The following is a 19,949-nucleotide window of genomic DNA, read 5'->3' on the forward strand; positions in this document are numbered from 1 at the left end:
AAGCAGCTCCACAGTTTTTTTTTATCCCGTTTGCCTTAAAATAATAAATCAAAACAGCAGAACAGAATTGTAATACTAATTATTATTTATTCATTTAAAGTTCGGATTATACATACATAAATAGACATTTAATGCGTTATTCATATAATTGTTATCTATTTGTGCACTCAAACTTGTCAAATTTGTTGTCATGAATTGATTCAATTAATATGTAAAATATTAAAGGACGTTAAATTCAGTATTATTAATGTAACCTAAATATTTCTGTTTGTTTTCGGAGTGCACCGATGTTAATTCAGTCATAAGATTAGAGTGGTTGTTCTTGTTGGAGAATCTAATGGGTGAAGTGAACACTTGCTTAAGCTTTGATATATTTCCAATACTTTTTTTAATTCGATCACTATAGTTTGAAAGGTGATTAAACGAACGACTAAACTCTACTTCCTGCCATTGTTGAGCGCTCGTTTTCCGCGGCGCAGCGGGATATAAAATGTGCTGTAAGTAAGAAAAATGGGATTTTATTACTGCAGATGAAGTGTACAACCAAAGATAATAGATTGTATGTATGTATTTAGGGTTCCGATGTCCCATTTAATAATAATACTAATATTTTTTGTCACCCACCGAAACGAGAGCTTTTTCTGTAAAGGTAACGCTCTTCCTTATGATGTCATCCGAGTGATGATGATAATAATATTGAGAGTTCTGCGTCTGGGAATATCGAGTATTGCTGCTCACAACATCAACGCCATGATGGTCGGAATTGGTGAAATTGTCGTACCCGTATCCGTTGTTATTACTAAACATATCTACAAAGCTAATCGAATGGAATTCACTGGGATGAATATAAAACGTCACAATCATTGCAGTGTACACGATGATGTGAAACAGTACACAAGTCCAAATGAGATTTATCTGCAATTAATTCGATTTAGTTTCTCTCTACCATAGTGATCAACTTTGTGGTTTTACCTTCTTCTTTCGACCGTATTTCGAGAATGTGGTAAATGGCACTAAAGACATGGTCAAAAGACAGCCACAAATCACTCCAGCCAGCAATCCCAGGAAGTTTAGTTGATAAGGCAGTGTCCCGATTCCCACCAACACGCTGCACAGGAGCAACAATTTGAACAGTGCAATGTGCGGCTTGTGCAGATACTTCCAGTGCATCCAAACCAGCAGGGCAATCAGCGAGGCCACCACACCACTAAGCGATGCCGAGGGTCCAACCTGTTAATGATAAGGGTGCATTAATCAACTGATTTATATATCCCTACTACTTAGGCCCTTTTCTTCGTCAGTAGTTTCATTTGCCAACTCTCTTATTTAACTCTCTTCATCCAAACATTCATATTCTGTCGGTTTCTGATTGGATACCAAATTAAACATGAAAATATAGTGATTACAGGAAATTGTACTGATATACAGACAAGACAGCTATAGTTTAATTATTACAAATGGAGTAAAAATCATGTTTTCATCGAGTCATAAATCCCTATTATTTGAAATATTGTTGGGGACAATCAACATTTCTTGTTAATGTTAATCACTACTATTAAAAACCTGATAGACATAGGCATATATATCAATAAGTGTACCTCAGGACGATGGGGCACAAGTATGGCGCTGGTTAGATTTCCAGCAAAGCCCGACATAATGTACACGATCGCAGTACGAACGGTGCCAATCAACCTCTCCAAGTCGGCCAAGAACAAGTGCTGGAATATAAGGGTTATGGCCAGATGCAAAATGCCGGCGTGCATGCAAAGCGATGTGAGCAGTCGATATAGCTGATCCGGAGTCTCCACGGAAATGAACGGAAACATTCCGCACACATTGTTCAGGCACGATATCTAATAAGATATAATATATATTTAAGGATAAGGATAGTAATTTCTATAGTCAAACGGTTTACCTGTGAGCACAATGAGGCTTCCTCGTGAAAGTATCCCTTTATGAAGTCACAGTACTCGCGGGTCGTTATCCGGCACTCCCCATATAAGCCGGTGCAACACGGATGTCCAATCACCTCGCATACCATGTGCTCCGAAGTGTGGTCCTTGTAGCGATATCGTTGGGTAAACGAGTTGGTCTTACGGCAGATCGGCCACTTTGTGATGTCGTCGGGCCACTCGTACGGAGCTATCGATGCTGGGGCATCGCAAAACTTGGGATCCAATCCGCACACGGACCCGGAGATTCTTCCTCCGGGTCCGGACTCACTGGGTGACCATTTCTTCCACGTTGATATCGATTTCTGTTTGATAGAAATAGAAAACACATTTACTTTATAGATTAGAGTATAGATTATCGGATTTATAGATTACAGTATTGCATAGTAAAATATCTTAAATCTAAAAACCTCATATTCTTTACAAGCTGCTTTCATTGCAAGAGTAATATTCTCGAATATCTAATTCAATTTATTATTGGCTTTCAAATGGCTATAAATATATTTAGTTAGATAGTTTTAAAAGAATGGGGTTTAGAGAATGATCTACATTTTTTTAAACAATTTAATAAAAGTCTTATGTGCATCAATTCAAAATTTAAAAATAATAGATGTAGGAATTATGAATATAAGTGTTCTATAAAAATGTAGCAATAATTTGTTATACTAAAATACTATGTATATATTATTTGTATGTAAATATAAGTTTCATTTTTTTTCTTTTATTAATTTAAATTACAATTGACTACCATAATAATTTTTAAATTGTCAAACTTGTAATTCCACAATTGAAATTAAAAAAAAAATTTAAAACTTTTTTAAAATAACGAAAATATATTCTGAATTTAAGAAAATTTTCAGAGATTGGAAATAATATTTAGAATTTTTATTTAAAAATGTTGCCTATAAGTTTAAGATCCTTTTTTTTAATATGGGCTATCTGAAATGAGCCATCTCACCGATATATATATTAAATATCTTTTGCGTTCTTAAGTGGTCAGAAAGTGACTCTATCCCCTTTTTTAATCATCTTAAATTGATCACTTACCGTAGGGTAGAGTCCTCGGATGGAGCACTCCGCCTGGGAGCTCTGAACGCAGCCGGAGTCATCGTTGCGGATGCAGCAGGCCGTCTCCCTCTCGTGTCGCCTCGTCTTGGTGACCACCTCGGTGATCTTGATGTCCCGTCGCATGCAGGCGGCGAACTTGGCCCCCATGTGCACCAGATCGATGTTGCGTGGACCGATCCAGAGGTTCCTCTGCTCGACATGCTGCACCGTCTGCAGGCTGAGACTGGTGACCAGCACCTGGCCCGTCTTCTGCTCCGACCCGATGCCGATGGGTGCGATGCCGTAGCAGATGATCGACAGGATGAGCACCACCACCTGCACCGTGTTGATCCAGTAGGTGAAGAAGGGCCTATGGTCGGTGCGATCATCCAGGTCATTGACCGAGAAGTACTTGATGCAGCGCAGCGGCGGCCGTCTGGAGTTCTCCAGGACGCCATCGAGCAGCTGAGCGGTGATCCGATTGCCCCGATTGCAATTGGAGGTGGTCGAATGGGAGCTCCGCATGGCATTTGGCTGCATTTGGCTGGACACCGAACTGCACAGGGGTATGTGGGCAGACGCCGTTGGATGCGAGGACTGATCGCCGGTCAGGTTGATATCACTGCTGGCATTACCGCCTCCGCTGTTCAGGGCCGAGGTTCGCCATCCATTCTGCTGCCGCTCTGCCATGTAGACACTCACGCCCACGCCCACGGCCACGCCCGAGGCATCGGGACAGGGACGAGGTTTGGCCGGCTGCCTGCCAAGTTCGGAGCCGTCGTCGTTCACCGACGTGGTCGTTATCTCGCAGGGACTATCGAAGAACACCTCGTCGTCGATGATGGCCTCCAGTCCGTCGGTCAGGCAATCCGCATCCGCCTGCTGGCTGTTGTGCGAGGTGACGTGCAGTGGGGCAAAGCTGCGGGACCACTGCCAAGGACACCGCACCCGATGCATCTGGATGGGGCGTCTCTTGTTGAACATGTGCACCATGTAGCTGACCATGGCCACGAACATGTAGCCCACCGATGCCTTGCGCTCCACAAACTCTCCGGCCAGGAAATCGCGATTGGTGTAGCACTTTTGCCGCCTGTTATCGCCGGACAGGTTCATGTCCATGCCGATGGCATCCTGAACGGGCAGGATATCCGGACGATCCGGGGCATAGTTGGTGCCGGTTCCGCTACCCTGGACCACGTCCTCGCCACCGCCACCGATGGCCTGCTGCATGTGGTACTCCAGCTCGGTGTCGAACATCCCGAAGCAGCGGATGGCCAGCCGACGATGTCGTCCCTGCCATAATGCGCAATCCGCCACCTCTGTGCTCGGCTCCACGCCAAAGAACTGCGAGGTGGTGCGCCGCATGTAGATGCCGATCCGCTTCTTGCAGGACAAATGATGCATCTGCGGCTGTGGGAGCACCTGCAGCGATTGGTGCTGCTGCGTCTGGTGGTGGATGTGCTGCAGGCGCGGATTGCTGGCCATCTGGCCGCGGTACATCTGATGCTGGCCCGATCCCGGCGGCACCACACCCATGCTGCCGCTGGCCTCGATGCGTTTCGCCTGCACGGACACGGCCATGCTGGACTCCAGATTCTGGCTGGGCAGCTGGGGATCGTTGAGGCCCGAGATTACCGGCATGGCCATGGGCACGGGCAGGGATATGGGCACCGGGCTGATGGGACCCGTGGTCTGTGTGGTCTGGTGCACTCCCGTGGTCCGTCGCACTGTGTTGCAGTGCAGGCAGGTGCCCGTGGGATTGTCCACCTCTAGCTGGGCTATGGAGCCGCCACCGGGAGCCACCACAATCACGGAATCACTGTCGTCACCACGATGCGGTCCCGATCTCGAGGAGCTGGTGGCCGTCATGATTGGCGAACAGGATTGGCTGGCCGCTGAGAAGACCATCGACATGCTAGTGGAAGGAGCCGGCGAGGGCGATGTGCACGCCGGCGAGCAGCTGGCATACGTCTGCGAAGTGCGACTGAGACTGCCGTGCGAGGCTTCACTGTGGCAGCACTTGGAGCGTTGGTAGTTGTACGGCATGTTGGCGTACTGCGACTGAACCGCGGATGCGGATGTGGATGTGGAAGCGGCGGCGGCGGCGACGGCGGGAGTGGGCAGATTGGCCGCCGGCGAGGATGAGATGCTCAGGTCCGAGTAGATATCCATGGCTGGAGGCGGGGTGGGCACATACCTCTTGACCGGCGTGTGCACCGTGGAGCCCAGATAGGCATTGTAGTTCTCGCACTGCGAGAGTGGCAAGGGTACATTGGAAGGCAGTAGGAGACGGGTGGAGGATACCGACGGCACTGCAGAGGGTATCTCCATCATCTTTGTCTGGGGAGTTGGCTGCGTCTCGCGATACCGCTCCAAACGGTATCTGGAGTTTGGTGATACGCCACGCTGATGGTAGTTCCCGTTTCCACTCATTCCGTTGCCAACCATGCCGTTGCCTCCTATTCCGTTTCCACTCATTCCATTCCCACCCATTCCATGTTTCTGCAGCACAGTGGAATTATCCGGCTTGACGGACCCAACACTGCACGACTGAGTGGGCAGCTGATTGGCCACACAGGTGGCAAAGCAATCGCTATTTGGCGCCGGCGAAGGCGGCGGCACGCCCCTATTCGCATCATCGTATTTCTCTAGCGGCGAGAGCTTCAGCTTACCCGCATGTGGCGGAAAATTCTCGCCGTTCGGAGCGCGAAAGCGACCCGAAGACAGGCTGCAGTACATCACATCGCACTCGTTCGACTCCAACGCCAATTGCAGCTGATTCTGGAAGTTAATGGACTTCCTGCGGGTGGAGCTCAGGCTGCCGTTCCCACGCATCGAGGCGTGCACGTTGTCGGGGTTACCCTTTTCATTCCGCCTATTATTGTGTCCCAGGTCACTTCCACTCGAGCTCATAATCGAAGAATTAATATTTTCCGATCTGGGAAAGACAAATCAATTAAAATAAATTATCAAGTGATAATAAGGAAGTCTAAATATTTGTAGTATTAAAACCAAAATGGTTCTAAAAATAGTATTATAAGGCGAAAAAGACTAAAAATTTCTGTGAATAATTGAATTAAATCTTAGGCTGATAGAAACGTCCAATAACTAAGAATATTATATTAAAACAATTATTTCAAATTATAATGTTTTTTTCCATGGAGAAACATGGGTAATTTTTAAAAACCAACTTCATGGGACTTATACAGGTCTATATTCTTTATACCAATTTAAAAGCTCTTTTAGTACTCATGAGCTACACCTAAATTTCTTATATGGAAAGACACAATTATATTTATTGAAGACTACTTGATGACTAGATGAAGATCTGGATTTTATACCCTTGCAGAGAGTATTATAAAATGAATCAGAAGTTTGTAAAGTAGTGACCCAATAATGTATATAAATTCTTGAACACTATGACTGTTTGCAAGCTCAGTTTAAAAGCTTAAGATTTGAGAACGGTGGATCAGACGTCTATATGCTATAGCTGTCATTGCTGTTATCTTTTAAGTTAAAGTATATATCGCTAATTTTAGCTCCAAATTATGTTTTTAGATTTAGAAACAAAACCTTGATATTTGATCAAAATCGGGTAGAATTTTATAAATTTGTTTTTTTTTTGTTGTATAGTTTCGGATCCATCCCTCGACGGCGAGGGTATGAAAACTTCGTCTTGCCGAAGTTAGCTTTCGTTCTCGTTTTTTACATACGTAAAATAAAAAAAGCCACTGTTCATAGTTTTTTTTTTAAATTTAACGGTTAATTACTCCTCTTCATTGCGTCTTCCTTTCCTACGTCTAGAAGACGTAGTTTCCGGTCCATAAATTTGAACAATGCATGTGAAGCGACCTGACCTACAATTCAAAATATTTTTGTATAAATATTGTTTTTCTTTTGTTTGCAATAAGACGTATTTTCTTTAAGTCTGAATGGTTTGACGACCAAAGAAACAAATACTTTAAATTTAAAAAGGATCCACCGAACATTCCCCACATCTCCATTTCAGATACAAACAATAGAAAAAAGGGCCAAGGGCGCTCATGAGTAATCTGGGGCTGGCATCATAAAATGCTTTTATTTTATAACTTTGGACGTTTACGGAGTCATCACGTTAATTTTGTTATATTGTTCAGCATTATTTAGTTAAATAACCAATAAAACAATGTTTTTCAGAAAGGTATACCTACAAAATAATATTCAAATAGGCAAAACATCTTAACTAGCGTATTTTACTTGTATAAAATTAAGCAAATGTATTAAACTCACATTTGAAGGATCGATGGATTTAATTGTATAAATGCAATACACTGTTTTTTCACTTCATCTTTATTTTTGTTTAAGCCTGTTTACAGACCGAATCTTGGTTTATCGATTTTCCACATTCACCTCCATAACAAAAAGTACAAAAGTACATTGTGTTTAAGTTTATGATTTTAGCTTTCTGTCCTTTGTGTTTTTTATTGAATTTGTTTATTACTTAAGTTACTAAATTCTCGGATTGATTTATCCATTTTTTCTAACAATTTTAAAACCACTAATGCATATGTACACAGCTCACTCGTCGAAAAAGTGCAAGCCACTTGGAATAATTTTTCAGCTTTTCTCGCGCATGTGCAAAATTCAGTTGCTTGAGATGACAGAAATGTCCTACTGCTGATTGTAGGCATTGAAGCTGAAGAAGGTACAATTTTAATTTTAAATGTTGTGTTTTAAACTTTTTTTACTTCGTAATTCTACCCATAAAAACTTATTTTGAAAATCAGAAACACTCCAAAAACATTGTAAAAATATTTTGATAACATCTACCGGTTGTACAAAAACTAATAAAACAAACATTTTAGGATCATTTTCTTGCAGTCAAGAGCAAGCATTTTATTTATTTCGTTTGTTATTGCAAAATATTATTTGAATACATTTTAATTTTTTTTTTATTATGATGAGAATAACTATATTCAATGCAAAAATTATGATTTACTTATTCTTTATGCGCATGGGATGTAATCGAAAAGTCCAACCGTAAGAATACAATGGTGAACACAAATATGATATAGATAAACCCGCTAACCAGCAATGGTTCCTGCAGCATGGAAATCTTCGAGAAGCTATAGTAGAGCGTAAAGTCTGAAATATGGCTTTCGACCAAATTGGATTTGGTGAAAGAGACCACCGGACGACCTGTGGTGTCCAGATACGTGTGGACGAGTTCGTTTGGCAGTCTGCTAATCGAGTAGGGTGTCGAAAGGCGTATATCGCTGGATCCCTCGGGCAGAATGATCTTAACGGTGGCCTCATCGATGGCCATATTATCGTATATGTGATCGATCAAATGCATCTTCAGCTGGTATTTGTTGCCATCGTTGAACATGTACTCGTACGAGGGAACATTGTAGCCAAGTGTGTACTGGGTTTTCCAGCCGCCGAAGAGCGGAAACCGGGGGCGCAGCTCGAGTTCAATAAAGTCCCGCACAGCATTCATGTTGGAGGTCGATATGTTGCCATTTGTGTCCCGGTAATACACGCCAGAAGCAGAAGCCGGCAAGTAGGTCTTGTACGACTTCAGGGCAGCCAGTCCGGAGCGACCTTCCTTCTGGAAATCGTAGCGCGAAAACGATCCCTTCAGCTTGGCTCCGGTGTGGGTCATCTGAATGGATTCCTGAACGGCAATATTGCCCCAATGTGAGATCTCTAGGGTGCGCTCCAATGTGTTGACGGTGACAAAAGGCGACGAGTTCTCATAGTGAATAACGAGGGCCTCCTGGCTGAAGGCTAATAAAGTGAAAATATTTAGTCTAAGGAGCCATAATACTTTTTCTTTACATATACCTTCAGTGTTTTCATAGGGTCCCAGGGTGATTTTGTTGGAGGACACCGAAAAAGGTTTGACCTGGGTGTGCGACAAAATATTCGAGGAGCTGAGTTTGACATTGGTCTTCTGGCTGTTGGTTTTGTACTTCGAGTAAAAGTGCAGGTTGCCCGAGTATCTCACAAATTGTTTGTCATTCTGCTTGATTTCCTCGGGGTGCGGCAGGATGCTCTTGGAGGCCACAGTCTCGACCAGGAAACTCTGCTTAGCGGACGCCTTTGGGAAGGTGAGCGTAAAGCTCTGCTCGCCCTTCAGTGGCTCATTCTTTTTGATCTGGACATTCCGGTCGGCACTGTCCTTAACCAAAATGTACGCAAGGCTGGGCTCCGAAGCGAAAAACACGTATTCGGCAATGGGTTTGCCGGCTGTGTCTTCTGCCGAAATTTTGGTCAGCGTTTTCACCAGCTGCGAAGTTAGGTCGAGAGATCTTTCCACATTTGTGTTAACTATCTCCGCGTTTGCTTTGGATAGGCAAAGCAATGCGCTTAAGGCCAGATAAATAAGCAAATTAGTACCCATGCTCGCCTCGAATTTGGACACGTACATTAAAAAAAATATCAATGCGGTAGGGAATATTTAGTACATTTCAACCCGGCAAAGCGGCACAGTGTGGCCGTAGCATGTTCGAAGAAACATACCAATCTTTAGAAATAATTAATATGGGTATTCCTAGTCAACCGAATAAGTTTGAGCTTAAATTATTATTTTCACATGTACATATGTTTTGTATAAAATAATGTTATATGTAATCCAAAAATTATCTTCTCCAAATCTTGAAAATATACATTAATACAGATCCGAACAAAATAAAACCACATCGCTAAATATAATAATATTTACAGGTAAAAATTCAACTTGTCACGACTTAATAGTCAAATGTGGGAGTTGTTATTATATACCTTTTATTTGTAAGTTCCTTTATGTGTGATGTTAAACTAAGAAAAATATTAATTATTTGTATATTTTATTTTTCCATTGTAAATATAATGTTCGAGTTTAGCTGACACTTTCAATACAGAGAAACTCTAGCATATCATTTTACGGTGAGCAATTAAATTAAAAGAAGGTGCTAAAACCTAAAGATTTTTAATATTAAAAAAGTGTTTTAGCTTAAACTTTCTCTGTAACTAACCTTACCCAACTACTTATTAACAGTCAGCTGTCCGCTAAGTTTTCACCACGGTAGAGAAAAAATAAATATGAATGCATATTCCGAAAATTCGCCTTCAACGGGGACAGGAAATTCTTATTTCAATCCAATCACATTGGTATTTACCCCACGTTTGTTGTTAACCCATTCTATTCGTTATTCATAATGTAAATATGAATAATATTAAATAATATCTGTCATCATCCCTTCGATTTTGAGAAGCGCCGTTGAGTTGCCTTAAACACGCATATGCAATACATTTGAGAGGCACCAACCTCATAATGCGATTGCGTGAGTTATACGAACGGGGTTTTTGCCGACTTCAATTTAGTCTACGGTTGGCACTTCGAAAAAGAAGTTGTATTCGCCGGGGTCTTATTGCAAATTTTGGGGAGCAAAGCAAATTCGAATCAGAATTGTGCCACTTTCTCTAAACATACACACACCCACACACATACACTCGCGTATGTGCCAATAAAATAAAAATGCAGTGAGAAAGATGCGTTTTTGATAGGCCAATACATACAATTTATATAAATTTACCTGTGTATCTGTATTTTCGAAAATATGTAGCTATGAAAACATTCATATGTTAGCTTTATGATTGCATAAACAATTAGATTCGAAATGTGTATATACCCGTAAGGATTACCCGAACTGCCAGTGCAAAAAGTGAGTTTTCTTCTTTCATTTTCTGTGTATGCATTTCCTCTAAAAAACTCGCGTAAATAAATGAATCTGTATCCGTGAAATGTGTATTTGTATCCATAAATGATAACTGTGCGCATATGCATTTATGTACATACAGACGTATGAAATATGCTTAATGGAAACATAAGCATTTATTTATGTACATCAAGGTTTGGCACTAGTTCATTCCAAAAGTGATAAACAATTAATGCTATTTTGGTGACCCTTGTATATAAATATCTTATATCTGAGAGATACAAATTCATACATACGCTTACGGATGCAGGTGCATGCATTGGCATTCCTACAAATATTTTTAGAAATATATATGTATAAGCAAGTATAAATGCACACATATAACCTACACTTCGTTGCAGAAGGAAAATGATTGGAGTATAAAAGTTTAATTGCAAAGTAGACGATTTGTGGAGTGTCGAATTTTGGAATAATGGAACCGAAAAGATGGCATTTGCATTTATCATGTTTTTTGCTACTCCTTAGTTCAACGTTTTCTGGTAAGTGAAATTCATTTCCTTAAGTTGTATTAGTCGCTTTTGCGCAATGTTGTATGCTATGAAAAACAAAAAAAAAGTTTTTATATTGTGTTTATTGTAAGTAAAAACATCCGGATGTTTTTGTGTATACTTAGTGGTAATAGTAATTAAAACAGTGAAACTATTTTAGTACTAAGTGCAGTTTACTTACAGAAACCACAGTATTCATTGATGTGTTTACTATTTGAAACAGAATATATTTTTCAAAAATTAAATTATTATACATTTACGATTTATAAAATATTTCTGAAGACTGAATGAGTTTTTACTGCTGTATTTTCGAAATTTATAAAAAACTTGGAAATGCACTATTTGTTTACCAACTTTTAATTTTTCTTTTTCCTTTTAGATGTCGGAAAAATCACGTCTTCTCAAAATCACTTTGGAAACACTATACAAAGTCAATTTAATACCAAAAACAATACTCGTGTTATTGCACAGAAAGGAGGGCTTGCCATTTTACCCTGTGTGGTTAAAGTTAACTCTCCAGCAACGGTAAGAAATCAATTTATACATTTTTAATTTGGTTAAATGTTAATATCTAAAAATCATGACCTGAAATATTTCAGGTTTCTTGGATACGTAGGAAGGATTTTCAGCTCCTGACCGTCGGGCTGTCCACCCATAGTAGCGACAAACGTTTTTTGGTCGAGCATACACGTCACATGGGCCATTGGTCCCTTAGAATTAAAGCTGTTAGAGAGGAAGATCGAGGGTTTTACGAATGTCAATTGTCAATTTATCCAACTCAGTCAATAGTTATAGAATTAAAAATTGTTGGTAAGTAATTAAACAATATTTATAAAAGAGTGAAGTAAGAATAACAAACTCTTTTATTTTTATAGAAGCGGTAGCGGAAATTTCAAGTGCACCCGAACTCCACATTGATGAGACTTCTACTCTACGTTTAGAATGCAAACTGAAGCGAGCAACTGAAAATCCAGCATTTGTTTTTTGGTAAGAACGTTCAAGTGTTAAGGAATTTGCTCATGATTTGAGCTTAGAACCTTTTTCATAATGAAAAATACACTAAGACTTTAAGGAAAATCACTGTGGACTATTGGCGTCTTTAAATGCAAACATCTTCGACTTATATTATATTATATATGTATTAAATAGCAAATATTAAAATCTCAATTTATTTCATTCTTCAGGTATCATGATAGTAAAATGATCAACTACGATGCACAAGGGGGATTCGTCGTGACGTCGATCGGGCAAAGTAACCAGCAAAGTGGACAGAGTCACAGGAGTTCGCCAGCGAACAAATCGCGCGTAACCATGCCAATGGAGTCCAATGGCAATGGCCTTCTAAGCAACATCCTTGGAAGTCCAGAGAATTTTAAAGCACCCAATATGCCATCCTCAACACCCTATATGCAACAACACCAGTCCTCTTATCTTCTCAATCCTTCAGTGAGTGTGCTCACTGTGAGACAAGTTAATTTTCGGCATGCTGGCAATTATACGTGTGCTCCATCAAACGCCCGTCCTGCCAGCATTACAGTGCATGTTCTAAGAGGTAATGATCTAAAATTATTTAATTTTAATTATTAAAAATACTTATAATACCCATTTTGAACAGGTGAGAAAACGGCGGCCATGCAACACGCCAATCGGAGTATTTTGGATACTGAAAACAACGGCAATGGAACTTTTGGACTAATCACTTTGGGCGGACTGAATGGAACCACAAACGTAGCTCTGACCGAAGGCCTTCTGTACTTCTCTGTCATGTTCCTGCTAATAGCCGCGGTAGTAGATCGATTCTCACTAGCAGTAAGCCACAAGGTATTCTTAGCATTTGCAATTACCATATTGCATAGCTGAAACTTATAGTTGATGGTACTTGGAATGGAGCAACTTCAATCATTCGAAAATATAAAAATGATATTTGTTTTAAAATAGAAAATGTAAATAGATCATTGACATACCATATTAAAAATGCGCAAGCATTGTAAGACATTTACGTACTCTAAGGTTAAACTGTAAATAGACTTCCATTACATGCAATGTATTGAATTGAGAATTAAGAGAACTAATGAACTTGTTACCACAAACTTATAAAATGCATCCTTATGTTAAGTCGTAAGAGATAAAACACTGCGTATTTGAATGGTTAAAGTGGTACGATAAAATGTATGCTTAGATGTTCATATTTATTGACTGGTACTGACATTTTAATGTTACAAACAATGGAATTAGCGTAAAATAATAATAAAGCATACAGATTTGTTACCTAATAACTCGAAAAATTTGATCGTCACCTTTAAACTGTTATTCTGCTCAGTGTTCGATATTTAGTATATAGATTAATTTATGTAAGCACCTTTAGAAGTATGCTAATTCATATACTGTATGTACAACTGTAAATATATATTACTTTTGTGGAGCGCTTAAAGAGCGCCATTTGAATCCAAGTGGGCACAAGTGCCAGTTTCGTTTTGTTTACCTTAAAATACGAATTAAAAGAAGAACTTTAAAATTTAGTTGCAGACATAAAACCGTTTTAAATAAACTGATCAATTTTAAGAAACTATTCCCACTCTTTTAATTAGGTTGCACCATTGCAATGCAATGTCGCTGTTTGCTAAAAGATAAACTTCCAATTAACTAAATCCATCGATTTCGTTAAGTCTTATTTTAATTGGGTGCATGATTAAGGAAAAAAATGTATGGCTTGCGTAAAATGTTTTCTTTGTAAAATAACGGTAAGAATGGTTTAAATTTTGAAGCGATTTTCGATAATTGTTATTGCAACATCAAAATTTTAAAATTAAGTATTTCAAACACCAAACAATTTTCATTAATTTGTGGTGACTGTTTTGAAACAATTGATAGCTTGCGACTTTACATTTACTTTTGATTATGCAAACAGCGCTACACTTGAAATGTAATGCATAATAAAAATATTTTTGTTTTGTTTGTTTACTATTTTTAGGTCTTGACTTGTCATTTTAATTAAAATCAAATTACCATCTCTATCTGACGGGACACATCGATATAAATAACGGCAAATTCATATAAGCCGATATATTGATAGCAATAACTCCAGCGATAGTTATCGATGAATTCAATATTTCTACTTCACATGACTACCATCAATGAAAAATGTTGACAAAATTAAAATGAAATCAGAAATTTTGGCAACCGCCTTTTTGGGTTTGGCGGTTAGGTCGATAATCTCGCTGTATTCCTACTCGGGCTTCGATTCCCCGCCCATGCACGGCGACTACGAGGCGCAGCGGCACTGGCAAGAGATCACAGTGAACCTGGAAGTCGGCGAATGGTACACAAACAGCTCCAGCAACGATTTAATGTACTGGGGCCTGGACTATCCGCCTCTGACTGCTTATCACAGCTATTTCCTGGGACGGATAGGCAAAGCCATCGATCCCCGTTTTGTGGAGCTGCACGAAAGCAGGGGATTCCAGTCGGAGGAGCACAAACGCTTCATGCGCGCAACAGTTGTGGCTGCTGACGTCCTCATCTACTTGCCGGCAATATTGTACTTGGTCTTCTCCATCGATAAGACCTTCCAAAGCAATGATAAACTGTTCCTATTCACGCTGATTGCAGCGTATCCAGGCCAAATACTGATCGACAATGGACACTTTCAGTACAATAACATATCCCTTGGCCTTGCCGCCGTGGCAGTTGGGGCAATCCTGCGTAGAAGATTGTACACTGCCTCGTTTTTCTTCACACTAGCCCTAAACTATAAGCAAATGGAGTTGTATCACAGCCTGCCCTTCTTTGCTTACCTTTTGGGCGAATGTGTGAGCCAAAAAAGGTGGGTATTTTGACAGAGAATGCTTAAATATACAAAATCTACGTTTCTAATGTTTTAGAAGAAAACATCTAAATTATGATTAAAAACCCATTATTTCAAAAAATCCGAGGAAAATATTCAAACTAGAGTCCTGCATATGTTAAACCAAGGTTTCCAATGCTCACTGTATAACTATATACCTAATTTTTCTAACCGTTAACTAGAAAACATTTTAATATCTAGGTTGCTAAATAATTAATTGGTTCATAAAATGAGTATATTTTTTATGTAAGCTAAGCAAATTGATTTTAAAAACATTCTCCAAAATGCTCTAGATTTCACTCTTGCAGGGCTCTAGTAAACAACTTTATAGTGATACTCTTAATCTATTAACTTTTACTCATTGATGGCACTTTATTTTTATTTAACCTGCAGCTTTACTTCTTTTGCCTCTCAAATCTCGCGGATAGCTGCCGTTGTTCTTGCAACATTTGCAATTTTATGGATACCCTGGCTGGGATCGTTTCAAGCGGCTCTTCAAGTCTTGCATCGCCTTTTTCCTGTGGCTCGAGGAGTTTTTGAAGACAAAGTGGCAAACGTTTGGTGCGCCGTAAACGTAGTTTGGAAATTGAAGTAGGTGGACTCACTTAAAATAGACATTCCATATTTAATAATATCATAAATTACAGGAAACATTTACGCAACGATCAAATGGCGCTCGTGTGCATTGGATGCACTTCAATTGCTGCACTTCCCACAAATGTTCTCCTCTTTCGGCAACGAACTAAAGCCGGATTTTTATTAGCTCTCTTCAATACAGCTCTGGCTTTCTTTTTGTTTTCCTTCCAAGTAAGAAACTAAAATTTATAATTAAAACTTTATGTTAAAGTATTCTCTTTTAAGGTACACGAAAAGACAATTTTACTGGCTGCTTTGCCATCACTGTTCTTGATGAAATGGTGGCCCAAGGAAATGATTATTTTCCTTCAGGTTTCCTTATTTAGCATGTTACCTCTTCTGACGAAAGATGAATTGTTGGTGCCTGCATTAGTATCCACTGTGACTTTTCATTTGATATTTAATTGTTTTAATTCAAAGGCAAAGCTTGATAACGAATATCTATTGAAGTACGTTGCAAATATATCAAACATTTTGATCATTTGTATTGTGGGAGCTTTTTTAACAATCCCAGCCCCTTCGCGTTTTCCTGATCTTTGGCCTTTAGTTATCTCTGTTATAAGTTGCGGGCACTTTTTGTTGTTTTTCTTGTGGGGAAATTTTCAACAATTTACCTGCAAAATAAGCTAGCTTCTAAAGCAAATGTTCTGTAAAAACTATTAAAAAAATATTCAAAGAAACGTACATTTTTATTTTATTCTTGACAATATTATTTTTCCTGCAATCAAATATAGGCGCGCTGTGCACCTATTTGTATATATTCGGCCTTAACTTAGTCACAGACAATATCAGCCTGATTTCCTATCTTATCATTACTTTAAGCAATGTGCTTACACTATGAAAACGACAATTTTAAGCAGAGCTAATATTAAATAAAAAAAAATATATTTCTAATATTCTTGAATAATGGTATTGTGGGATATATTTATACATATTTATTGTACATATTCTTGTCAACATTTTTCAAGTCAGACTTAAAAAAAAATATTTAATTAAAATATTTTTGAGTAAGGCGGAATTAAAAATGTTATTTAAAATTTTCTTCTATGTTCAAGATGCTTTTTTAAAAACGGCGAGAAGGGTTTTGTTGTTAAACACACCTTGGCAACTCATAAAAATGATATAAAATGTTTAAAAACCGGGTAAAATACGCTTTTGTTGGTTAGTGCTATCACTGCTTCGGAAGAGATAAGATAAACTCTCGGCGAATATAATATGTCGGGCTTTGTTAGCTTGTTAGTCATGTACATTTAATCGGCCGGTGAACAAGCCAAAAAATTTTGTGTTTTACCGGAAGCAGTTTCGTAAACATGAATTTAACAAAGTCAGTTATTTTAGCTGTGACGATTTTTTGTATCGTTGTGAGCCAAGTTACTTGCCAATCGAATAATGAAACTACAACCACAAAACCAGAATCACCAAAGGTACATATATATATGTATACCTATATAAAATTTGTTCCTAAGTGAAGTTTTAAAGATCTTAGCTTATAAAAATAATGGTTCTAAATGGAATTCAAAGTTTTCTTCGCAATATTTTGTGAAATCCATATAGTTTTATTCGGAATGTGTCATTTCTTAACTTTTTTAATTTTTGTGATACTACCCTATCTCGAAAGCAAGTTAAGAGTTTATAAAAACGCTATCATCGAGGCGATAAGATCGCGGTAGAAGTGAAAAAAACGAGAAAGAAAGCCGGAGTTTTTATACGCTTTATGACCTAAAATAAATATATACCTCAATTCAATTATTTGGCAAGTTAATGTGTAACGATATCGAAGAATTTTAAATACCTTTTTCGTGTATAAAATCTTATTAACACATATTTATTTTACGGGAACACTTATTTATCATTAACTACGTTGCCAACATTTGACCTAAATTATTATAAATTCTCCGAGTGTAAAAAAGACCGCTATCAAAGCGCGATAAGGAAAAGGTATTGCAAAGGTGAAATGATAACGATAACTAAAACAAAAATACAAACCTTCACCATAATGCTTAGTAATCTACGATAGAAGAAAAGTTTTAAGGGAAGAGCTAAACTTTTAAAGATAATTTTAAAGTTCCCGAGCAAGAAGATGATCCTCTGTGGATCTCCAAGATTTTTTGTAAATATAATTGATTGTATAGGAAGGGTTTAAAAATCCACAAAACTTTCGATGACCAAATGTATGGACCGACACTAATGACTAATTAATGGCTAATTCTTAAATTTAGTTCAAAATTGTATTAATTGTGCCTTAATTTACAGGAGAAAACTAAATTAAAGGAGAGCAAGCTATGCAAGAAATGCAGTTGCGATTTTGAAAACAGCTTGCTCGATTGCAGTGAGAAACTTCAGGATTGGCTGTCTGCTGAGGAATGGGAACTTTTGACCAACGGAGATGTTGTGTTCAAAACCATCAATTTAGAGCACAACAACTTAACTAAAATTTCAATTCTACCGAAATACGATGTAGAAAATTTGTATTTGTCAAACAACCAAATAGATGCAATTGTTGAGGGAGCCTTTCAGAATTTAACTGAGCTAACGATCCTCGATCTGTCCCATAACCGATTGACATCGAAAGTTCTTGTGCCGGATGTTTTTCAAGGACCCTACACTAAAGCTGATTATGAATCACTAGAAAAGTTGAGAACGCTTAATTTGGGTTACAATGATCTGCATAACTTGGATCCAGATTTGTTTGAACACATTCCCTATCTAGAGGAGCTAGTTCTCTGCCGAAACAGCTTTCACGTTATTGATAAACTGTCAGAAACTGCCATTTCCGGACTATCATCTTTGAAGGTACGTATGCAAAGTTTTTTCTTATGTTTTGAAATAACCTAGTGGTCCCATTGGTTTATATTTATATTAGATTTTAGACATTTCGTATATGGAAATTGATGATTTGCCGGAAACAGTTCTTCATGGACCCCGAGATCTTGAAACTCTAATTGCAGCTGGAAATCTCTTTAAACAATTACCAAAGGCCTTGAAATATGCCACGAACTTGACCAGCCTTGTTTTAAATGAAAACCCCATTGAAAGTCTTGTTGGAGATAAGTAAGAGGAATTTTAGGTTTATATTTTGATCAAACCATAATTGAAATAAAACCTATTTAGTATATTTCCACCGTTGACCAAATTGAACCATCTGAGTATGACCTTTATGGCTATGTTGTACAAAATAGGACCTGGAGCTTTAAGTGAATTACAAAGTAAGTAAATTCAACTAGAAAACATTTAAAATGAAAATAAGTGAATAATAAAATCCAAAAAAATTAATCATTTACTTTTTACTAGGTCTAAAGGAACTGATATTGTCCGATAATAAATTTCTTAACGAAATTGACGAGGAGGCTTTGTCGAAGAACGTTACTGGAGGACAGTACTTGGACTATCCGCCATTAGAAAAGGTAATTAAAAATAAGACATTATAAAATAATCTGTACCAATATCTAATTTTCAGGTGTACTTGAATAATTGCAACATTACGATCCTGCCAAAACCTCTACTTGTGCGATGGGATAAGCTCAAAGCGCTTGACCTCAGATTTAATCCGTGGTCCTGCGACACTTCCAACGATTACCTGATCAATGTTTTAATAGGTCAAGTGAACAAAACCACCGAGGTTCTGGCTAAAAATGTGCAGTGTGCAAGTCCAGCTACGTTGAAAGGCGTGGAAATATTAAGAGTGGCAGATGAACATTTGGTGGAAAGTTCGAGCGGAAGTCTAGTCTGGATTGGACTCCTGGTTGTTTTGCTTATTGCGGTGCCAACTCTTCTAGGCGCCTACGTGATGAAAAGACGCGGCTGCTTTGGGGTCTTTAGACGCCACGATAGCGTTGCCGATCGGGCTCTCTACAATAGAACTAGTTTCAATGAAGATTTCCATATTTAATTTTAGTTTTCTACTAACTTAAGATATAACTTATCTATAAAAGAAACTTGAGTGACTCCGCTCACTCCACCATTTAAAAATTCACATAATTGGCGTTTGCTTACCTTGTAACTTATTATCCCGCGACAAACTTATTTTTACAACTGTCTGAGCATACATTACATTATCACGTCGATTTGATGACGATTATTTAAATTAAACCCCGTTTCAAAACTGTAAATAAATTTTATAAAAAAAAAGTGTATCCTTGTTTTACAAAAGGGTCTTCAAAAATAAAAACACGAGAAGTGTTAAGCAAATTATTTTATAGAATCGAAGATCAGTTCCTTTTTTAAATTTTTGGACTAAGTC

At 38.6% G+C, this 19,949-nt stretch overlaps 5 protein-coding genes across 6 annotated transcripts; 3 read left to right on the plus strand and 2 right to left on the minus strand.

The window, feature by feature from the left end:
• Window positions 1-67: 67 nt before the first annotated feature.
• On the minus strand, window positions 68-7,590 carry LOC108141948 (inactive rhomboid protein 1). The gene is made up of 7 exons (XM_017265590.1): window positions 7,269-7,590; window positions 3,000-5,937; window positions 1,916-2,257; window positions 1,599-1,853; window positions 973-1,230; window positions 625-915; window positions 68-495 (listed from the first exon to the last, which is right to left on the minus strand). The coding sequence occupies exons 2-7, from the start codon at window positions 5,910-5,912 to the stop codon at window positions 220-222; spliced, it is 4,335 nt and encodes a 1,444-aa protein (XP_017121079.1). The 5' UTR covers window positions 5,913-5,937; window positions 7,269-7,590; the 3' UTR covers window positions 68-219.
• Window positions 7,591-7,837: 247 nt separating this feature from the next.
• On the minus strand, window positions 7,838-9,450 carry LOC108142113 (dolichyl-diphosphooligosaccharide--protein glycosyltransferase subunit 1). The gene is made up of 2 exons (XM_017265811.2): window positions 8,826-9,450; window positions 7,838-8,768 (listed from the first exon to the last, which is right to left on the minus strand). The coding sequence occupies exons 1-2, from the start codon at window positions 9,409-9,411 to the stop codon at window positions 7,978-7,980; spliced, it is 1,377 nt and encodes a 458-aa protein (XP_017121300.1). The 5' UTR covers window positions 9,412-9,450; the 3' UTR covers window positions 7,838-7,977.
• A 908-nt stretch (window positions 9,451-10,358) lies between these two features.
• On the plus strand, window positions 10,359-13,798 carry LOC108141685. Of its 2 annotated transcripts, none has more exons than XM_017265164.2 (7): window positions 10,359-10,687; window positions 11,083-11,220; window positions 11,609-11,754; window positions 11,829-12,039; window positions 12,105-12,216; window positions 12,414-12,781; window positions 12,845-13,798. In XM_017265164.2, the coding sequence occupies exons 2-7, from the start codon at window positions 11,154-11,156 to the stop codon at window positions 13,087-13,089; spliced, it is 1,149 nt and encodes a 382-aa protein (XP_017120653.1). In that variant the 5' UTR covers window positions 10,359-10,687; window positions 11,083-11,153; the 3' UTR covers window positions 13,090-13,798. The 2 variants fall into 2 exon arrangements, with proteins under 2 accessions (XP_017120653.1, XP_017120654.1); XM_017265165.2 differs by having other exon boundaries at window positions 11,086-11,220.
• A 486-nt stretch (window positions 13,799-14,284) lies between these two features.
• On the plus strand, window positions 14,285-16,594 carry LOC108142127 (probable dolichyl pyrophosphate Man9GlcNAc2 alpha-1,3-glucosyltransferase). The gene is made up of 4 exons (XM_017265823.2): window positions 14,285-15,052; window positions 15,467-15,664; window positions 15,721-15,880; window positions 15,935-16,594. Exons 1-4 carry the CDS (start codon window positions 14,364-14,366, stop codon window positions 16,337-16,339), a joined length of 1,452 nt encoding a protein of 483 aa, XP_017121312.1. The 5' UTR covers window positions 14,285-14,363; the 3' UTR covers window positions 16,340-16,594.
• A 344-nt stretch (window positions 16,595-16,938) lies between these two features.
• Window positions 16,939-19,806, plus strand: LOC108142117 (lumican). Its single transcript, XM_017265815.1, has 6 exons — window positions 16,939-17,133; window positions 17,963-18,502; window positions 18,573-18,760; window positions 18,821-18,915; window positions 19,001-19,113; window positions 19,167-19,806. The coding sequence occupies exons 1-6, from the start codon at window positions 17,020-17,022 to the stop codon at window positions 19,596-19,598; spliced, it is 1,482 nt and encodes a 493-aa protein (XP_017121304.1). The 5' UTR covers window positions 16,939-17,019; the 3' UTR covers window positions 19,599-19,806.
• Window positions 19,807-19,949: the final 143 nt, after the last annotated feature.

The sequence above is a fragment of the Drosophila elegans genome, unplaced genomic scaffold, assembly GCF_018152505.1.
Source record: "Drosophila elegans isolate 14027-0461.03 unplaced genomic scaffold, ASM1815250v1 contig_814, whole genome shotgun sequence".
NCBI lineage: Eukaryota > Metazoa > Arthropoda > Insecta > Diptera > Drosophilidae > Drosophila > Drosophila elegans.

What these genes read in the sequence shown, in the direction of transcription:
- LOC108141948 (XM_017265590.1), bottom strand. Translation starts at nt 5,912, where the DNA reads ATGAGCTCGAGTGGAAGTGACCTGGGACACAATAATAGGCGGAATGAA. An exon ending in TCCGAGGACTCTACCCTACG is followed by an intron (nt 2,258 to 2,999) that starts GTAAGTGATCAA and finishes TCTATCAAACAG; the next exon opens with AAATCGATATCAACGTGGAA. An exon ending in AAGCCTCATTGTGCTCACAG is followed by an intron (nt 1,854 to 1,915) that starts GTAAACCGTTTG and finishes ATATCTTATTAG; the next exon opens with ATATCGTGCCTGAACAATGT.
- LOC108142113 (XM_017265811.2), bottom strand. Translation starts at nt 9,411, where the DNA reads ATGTACGTGTCCAAATTCGAGGCGAGCATGGGTACTAATTTGCTTATT. An exon ending in ACCCTATGAAAACACTGAAG is followed by an intron (nt 8,769 to 8,825) that starts GTATATGTAAAG and finishes TCACTTTATTAG; the next exon opens with CCTTCAGCCAGGAGGCCCTC.
- LOC108141685 (XM_017265164.2), top strand. Translation starts at nt 11,154, where the DNA reads ATGGAACCGAAAAGATGGCATTTGCATTTATCATGTTTTTTGCTACTC. An exon ending in AATCCAGCATTTGTTTTTTG is followed by an intron (nt 12,217 to 12,413) that starts GTAAGAACGTTC and finishes TTCATTCTTCAG; the next exon opens with GTATCATGATAGTAAAATGA. An exon ending in TACAGTGCATGTTCTAAGAG is followed by an intron (nt 12,782 to 12,844) that starts GTAATGATCTAA and finishes CATTTTGAACAG; the next exon opens with GTGAGAAAACGGCGGCCATG.
- LOC108142127 (XM_017265823.2), top strand. Translation starts at nt 14,364, where the DNA reads ATGAAAAATGTTGACAAAATTAAAATGAAATCAGAAATTTTGGCAACC. An exon ending in AACGTAGTTTGGAAATTGAA is followed by an intron (nt 15,665 to 15,720) that starts GTAGGTGGACTC and finishes CATAAATTACAG; the next exon opens with GAAACATTTACGCAACGATC. An exon ending in TCTTTTTGTTTTCCTTCCAA is followed by an intron (nt 15,881 to 15,934) that starts GTAAGAAACTAA and finishes TTCTCTTTTAAG; the next exon opens with GTACACGAAAAGACAATTTT.
- LOC108142117 (XM_017265815.1), top strand. Translation starts at nt 17,020, where the DNA reads ATGAATTTAACAAAGTCAGTTATTTTAGCTGTGACGATTTTTTGTATC. An exon ending in CCGGACTATCATCTTTGAAG is followed by an intron (nt 18,503 to 18,572) that starts GTACGTATGCAA and finishes TATTTATATTAG; the next exon opens with ATTTTAGACATTTCGTATAT. An exon ending in AGCTTTAAGTGAATTACAAA is followed by an intron (nt 18,916 to 19,000) that starts GTAAGTAAATTC and finishes ACTTTTTACTAG; the next exon opens with GTCTAAAGGAACTGATATTG.